This window comes from Dysidea avara, chromosome 3, assembly GCF_963678975.1.
Source record: "Dysidea avara chromosome 3, odDysAvar1.4, whole genome shotgun sequence".
Lineage (NCBI taxonomy): Eukaryota > Metazoa > Porifera > Demospongiae > Dictyoceratida > Dysideidae > Dysidea > Dysidea avara.
Window position 1 is genome coordinate 4,319,628 of NC_089274.1, and position 6,823 is coordinate 4,326,450.

The 6,823-nt window shown below is 37.1% G+C and overlaps 1 protein-coding gene across 1 annotated transcript; it reads left to right on the forward strand.

The window, feature by feature from the left end:
* The first annotated feature begins 648 nt into the window (after nucleotides 1-648).
* On the forward strand, nucleotides 649-1,834 carry LOC136248987 (uncharacterized). Its single transcript, XM_066040865.1, has one exon. The coding sequence runs from the start codon at nucleotides 737-739 to the stop codon at nucleotides 1,727-1,729; it is 993 nt and encodes a 330-aa protein (XP_065896937.1). The 5' UTR covers nucleotides 649-736; the 3' UTR covers nucleotides 1,730-1,834.
* Nucleotides 1,835-6,823: the final 4,989 nt, after the last annotated feature.

Here is a 6,823-nt window from a genome sequence, read left to right on the forward strand (position 1 = left end):
TGACTTTTTTTTTTTTTTTTTTTTTTTGCTAGGCTCAGTTCCCTACCAACCCACAGATCCACCTATTTATAATGTGTGGGCTTGGTAGCTACATGCTGTTTTCAGAGGGTTACCATTGGATTCATGAACAAATTAATTTTTTTCACATGAACATTCAGTGGAGCAATCATCTGGCAACACTGCTGTTGTATTAGAGTGTTGAACTGTTCTATTAGAGCATTTTAGTAAAGTTGTATGGAGGTTTCTGTACAGTAAAAAATACACAATACAATAGCTACAAGTGGACGGGTCTGGGTAATTTTTGCCCATGTCGTTCCGTAGCCTATATATAAGTTATATAACATAACACGTCACAGTGGCACCGCATGTTGCCAGCAGGTGCATTCCATTCATGGAAGGGTGTAGCTACGTGTTAATGAGTGACGTGTACTGACAGTACTGTTTGCATAAACATGTACGCACTATAATAACAGCTGCACCGCTCATTTACGTTATGCGGTTATACAATTCAAACAATACCCATTATTATCGACATCAGTTATTATAGTAGCCACTTTCCCGGCCTATATACGTATTTAGCCAGCTACGCACAATGAAGTCATGCCGTATTAGTAACCAATGCATGCAGTAGTATAAATAGCTGTCGACGAACTTAACTATCAGCAACAAATTTTATGCGAAGCTCAGATCAGCTACTTAGTGCTAGTGGAGGGATAAAACTGAATCAGGCGCAAGTATGGCTTCTCAACAAGAATCCTTTCAAGGGGACCAGTTCACTCATGATGTGATCACAGCTCACAATCAATATCGTGTTAAGCACAATACCCCACCTCTTAAGTGGAGCAGTAAAGCTGCCATGGCTGCTCAACGATGGGCTGAACAATTAGCAAAGCAGAACAAACTACAACATGGAGACCATGAAGGAATGGGACAAAACTTAGCCTACATGTCAGGGAAACCAATGACTGGACAAGAGGCAACTGATATGTGGTACAATGAGATTAAAGATTATGATTTCAGCAACCCCAAATTCACTCCAGGAACTGGCCACTTTACACAGGTGGTTTGGGCAGACTCAACAGAAATTGGTGTTGGAAGAGCAACCAGTGGTGGACAGACATTTGTCGTAGCCAATTACTACCCACCAGGAAATGTCAAGGGACACTTTGAAGCCAACGTCCAATCTTCACAACGTGCCCCTCAACAGACCACTAAGAGTGATCGTAAGGTGGCCTCACAGAAAGAGAATACCGAACAAGAGCCATCTGCAGCACAGGCACAAGAACCACAGCTGGATCAATTTACTCGTGATGTGATCACAGCTCACAACCAATATCGTTCTAAGCACAATGCTCCACCTCTTAAGTGGAGCAGTAAAGCTGCCATGGCTGCTCAACGATGGGCTGAACAATTAGCAAAACAGAACAAACTACAACATGGAGACCATGAAGGAATGGGACAAAACTTAGCCTACATGTCAGGGAAACCGATGACTGGACAAGAAGCAACTGATATGTGGTATGATGAGGTCAAAAAATATGACTTTAAGAACCCCAGATTCACACCGGGGACTGGTCACTTCACACAAGTGGTTTGGGTGGGCTCAAAAGAAATTGGTGTTGGAAGAGCGACCAATGGTGGACAGACATTTGTTGTAGCTAATTACTACCCACCGGGAAATTATCAAGGAAAATATAAAGAAAATGTACAAACTTTAGTTCGTGGCTAACTCCAATGCATGTTTTTTTTCTTTTCATTTTTTCATATTTGTACACTTCATCATACTTCCATGCACATAAAATTTTGATTATAAAATTACATTTGAGTTTTTGAATTAGACACTGAGGTATAATAAATAAGCTAGATGGTTGATATACGTAACTGTTATAGACAATCGCTCAACGTAGGTATACAGATGCATCTTGACTGTTCATCATGTAGAAAGTCAATGTCTGTCTTGATATCACTGCTCTTGAGTAAGACGACAGCTAACTCTTGAGTAAGATGACAGCTAACTACTACAAACTCCAGTATAATACAGCTAGTGTGCTGAGTGAGGTAATAAGTAAGGATATTCTACTTTTCCCATAAAATGTATTGCTCTTCATGGGATTGTGGAACCTGTCTGCCAAACAAGATCATAACAGGAATAAGAGTACGTAGCCAATGGTAACCATTATGGTGTGGTGTTTTAATCATCATTGTTTTAGGGACTAACATATGGCCTGCCATGGTTCACGTTTATGCTCAATCAAGATGATTTTAGGTGAGACAATAGAGACACACCTGCCACTTACATCATAATAATGTGTGACTCAGCATTCATGATGCTGTCTCAGCAAGCAAGCATGTGTTAAGAACTGAGATAGTGATTGCATGCTTAATTATAAATTAAACAAAAATGTGAAGTATTATGCATTCAGGTCCCAAAAGTACCATTTTCCCTGACTTTGACGGTCAGTAATATAAAATATAGCACCCTGCAGTAAAATCATGAGTGTAAACTTGGCGTCATCAATAACTGAGAAAAATAATAGGTATACCTTGCACGCAGGGAAGGGACCCACATGTATCATGTAGTATAAGCCATCCATCATGACAACCATCTCTACATATATAAGAATGAACAGTTGAGTAGTATATAGCTACACTGTAAAAAAGGATTTTTCATTTTAACAAAGAACTTGTTATCCCTGCTGCAAAAAACAGCAAACACTTCATTTATTAAAATAACAACAGGAATTTTTGTTGTTGTAACATCATTTCCTTGTTAAAGTAAAAAATTGTCGTTACACTAGCAGTCACTTTTCGTTAAAACATCTAGAATGTTAAAAAACAGCAATTCACAGTTCTGCTGAAACAACGTATGCTTTTTGTCATTTTTTTTGTCATTTTTTTACAGTGTACTGGTTGCTTTATTAGATTTTTCATTGTGGACTTGGGATGGCAACTTGTTCAAACTTCTACATGTGTTATATAGCTATATTTATTGAATGTTTGTTTTATACATTGAAACTTGCACAGGTGAAACAATAATATCCTGAAGGTGCATGGTCATAAATACATTGATGGATGAGGCTATAGATTTTAAGGAGTACATAAATACTGTCAATGTGGCGTGTAGTTATAGCACAAAATTTTGGTGAATGGACAGCTGAGTACTTCATCGAGTAAAATTTTGATGAAATGTGGTGTGATAATTAAAGAATAAACTTTAAGTGATGAGCTGCAAGGGAATCATCAGAAAATATTTCAGACCCCATGGCCCATTTAAGCTATTATATGGTACCTCTTGCATGCCATGTATAGATAGCTAGGTATATTCCTCAATCTGCAACAATCTCATGCACAATTTATGAACACATGCAGTAGAGACTAACTTATACTTTCAAGCAGGGGCGGAGAAATAAAGGGGGGCTCCTCCACTTTTACAAAGTGGAGGGGCAATGCCATCTCACTTTTTAAGCAATTATTGTAGTCATCAGCCAGTTTACTTTGTCTTGATTTACTACTAATATTATAGAACTTGTGCTAAACGTTATGGCAAGAATGGAAATACTGCGAATCAGTGCCAGGAGTACAAGATGCTGATCGAGATACTCTATAGAGCAGTCACCGAACTATACTCTAATAGAACATTCAACGGAATCATATATGGTTCTGCATGCTTTACAATAAATTCAATCTGTCACACATAATATACAAAATCAAGAACATGAGTCTGTCTGAAATGCCTTCATTTTCTTATGTATAGTATCTTAATGATAGTCATTGCCATAATATTATAGGAGCATCCTATTTAAATACACATATACCACTGAAAATACTCTCAAATTCATTCTCAAAGCATTCAAATCTCAAAATTTTCCTGTAGGAACATGCCCCCAGGTCCCCTATAGTATTGGCATGCTTCGTGTGCTAGTATGCTTTGCACACTAAGGTACAGTTATTGATTTTAAAACACTTTGTAACTTAACTTGCAGCAACCACACATGACTTTCCCCCCACTTTTGAGTACTGTTCTCTGTCCCCCATTTCAAGTGAATTTATATTGCTGGATGCGCTTTCATAAAATATTATAGCCATGCAGTGTATCACTGTGGTTTACTGTGTATGGCATGGTAGCTGTATAGTTTTGGCTATAGCTAATAAAGTTCATGTGTGCTTAAACAACAAAATTGCCAATCTTATGACAACTAATTGAAAGATAATCAGCTACATATACATTAGACAAGATAATATATATAATTATTATATATACATTGCTTACTTCACAAATGAAGTAAGCAATTTTGTAGAACTTGCAAATTCTATACAAACACTGCATGGGTTTGTTTGGGTTGTATGTATAATTATGAATAGAAATTTGGCTATCATTGTAAACTGTTTCCCATCACAAAAACTGATGTAGGTGGGATGTGTTTATTGCATTCATGATTAGATTAATTATAAACTTGACTGTTCTATTTGAGTACATAAATATGAATACAAGGCCAAACAGTCTGTATACACTTAGAAAATAGTATGCATAAAATCCTTTGATCTTAAGGAGATAATGAGGTATCAAGAGACAATGAGGTCTCAAGAGACCTCTGGAGAGTAACCCAGGGGGACAAGGGGACAAGGTAGAGCCCCCCTTGCAATTTCTGATTGTATATTGCAAAATGATCAAGATACTCTAATAGAGCAGTCAATTACTCTAATAAAGCAGTCACAGTATTCAGAGTAGTGAGACAAAACTACGAAGTTGTAAATAAGGATTTTATGTGCTTTATCAGTGATACAATGCAGTCATATTGACCTTTTTTTTCCCCTTCAACACTGTGTGCCCTACCAAACCAAGAGTCTAGAGCCCCCTATCTAAAAATATCTTGTTACGCCTATACTGGAGAGGTTCTCTAAAATGGTTAGAGACCTCTAGAGTGGTTCTCTAAAATGATTAGAGACCTCCTATATAGCACATAAGTATCTGCATATCTCCAGTTGAGGAAGTCACCACACTCACTTTAATGATCACTGATGTGCTGAGTAGCATTGCAGATCTCACAGTTGATCACTGAACTACTATGCCTCCCTCAGGAGGCAGAGCAGATCATAGAGATAACACTGTGGAAAGTGATTGTGGGTTTACAAGATATGATGACACAATGATGTTTCACTCAACCCACAATCAATCAATCAATCAATCAATCAATCAATCAAACAATCATTCAATCAATCAATCTATCTATCCACCAATCTATTAGTGTAAATACACCCACACCATTTTCTAAGTCAGTTAGAGACTACCCACTCAGATCTTTGTGGCCTCAACTTCACCTCGGGTTTTCAAAATCACGAAGATCCGCGTGGTAGGTCTCTAACTATTACTTGTTCATTTACACATGTGATAGATTTAATGTATGTAAGAAAAAGAATATGAAACATAATAGATAGTTAGCTACAGCTGATTTAAATTATATTTGTCGGCATAAACAATGAGTAAAGGGTTTATAAGCGAGGAATAACCTCTTAAATAATTATAGTCGTAGAACTAAGCCACTACAAACACTAAACAAAACATAAGAATAACAATTGTTTACTCTAATCAACATGCAGTCACAAACTAGACTATAATCATTCGAAGACTTTGTCCAATTCATGGAAGAATGCCAATATTACATCAACTTTCAAGAAGGGCTGCAGGACCAAACCAGGCAACTACCACCCAGTGAGTCTAACATCTTGATATAGTCTCACTAACCAGCCTGTAGCTAATTCTTTTGTCATTTGGTTGGGAAAAAGAAAAAATACATGCCGGCATGCTGGCTGGCTGGTGCATACTATATAATGCTTGGAAGGGGAAAAGACTATGATAATGTGCACCATGCGGAGGGATTCCAACCGTGCGGAGGGATTCCAACCCTTTAGTTACTTTAAGTTTCTTCCTGCCAGCTATGTTTATATGCACACCTACACATTTACCTTGACAGTTGACAGCTTTCCTCTATCATGAAATATATAGTGCATAGTATAATATAATTATAGTAGAGCGTCTAAGCAACAAATTCTGATGAAATTGTTCACTTTAAATTGTGATAAAAGCACCAAATTTTCTGTGGAAGTTGAGTACGGCCATATACTAAATCATTTGAGATATGGTGCCACATCAAAATCATTGCCTTAGGGCAAGCATGTTTGGAAACTTTCAAACTAGGTTATAAGATGAAATATTGCCTGAAATTTGTGCAGTTTGAAAGATGAAATTTGACGATCGAAAACATGTAATGAAACTTTACGGAATTTTATGGAGTCTAAAATTTACGGATTTACTAATTTTAAAATTACTGAATTTTACAGAGATATTTGAACTGAAATTTGTCTTGAAAGATGAAATATGGGCAGTCATATTTCTGAAAGATGAAATATAGGCAGTCATCTTTGAAATTTTGTAAACAATTTTGGCTCATTACCTACCCCTCAGTTTTCATTGTTGCTTAAATAGTACGAATGCATGTATATATTTCAAATTTACAGGTGCAATCAAATATATCATTCAAAATGTGATAAAATAAACTGTTTTTAGACACTTCTAATGCATGGCCGGAGCCAACCTGCACTTGAAAATTTAAAGTACAAGCACAAGCCAAAAGAAATAATTATTCAATACACCTATGGCTTTGTATGTCTTGACCCCCGGGCTTCTTAACATTGCATGCTAATGACTTGGATGGACACCTCTGGCCCTTGGATATGACCATCCCTTTCTTGTCTAAGTTTCACCATATTGACTATTGAGTATTTTAATGGCTTCCCAATACCGCATTTTCTATCTGCCCAGCTT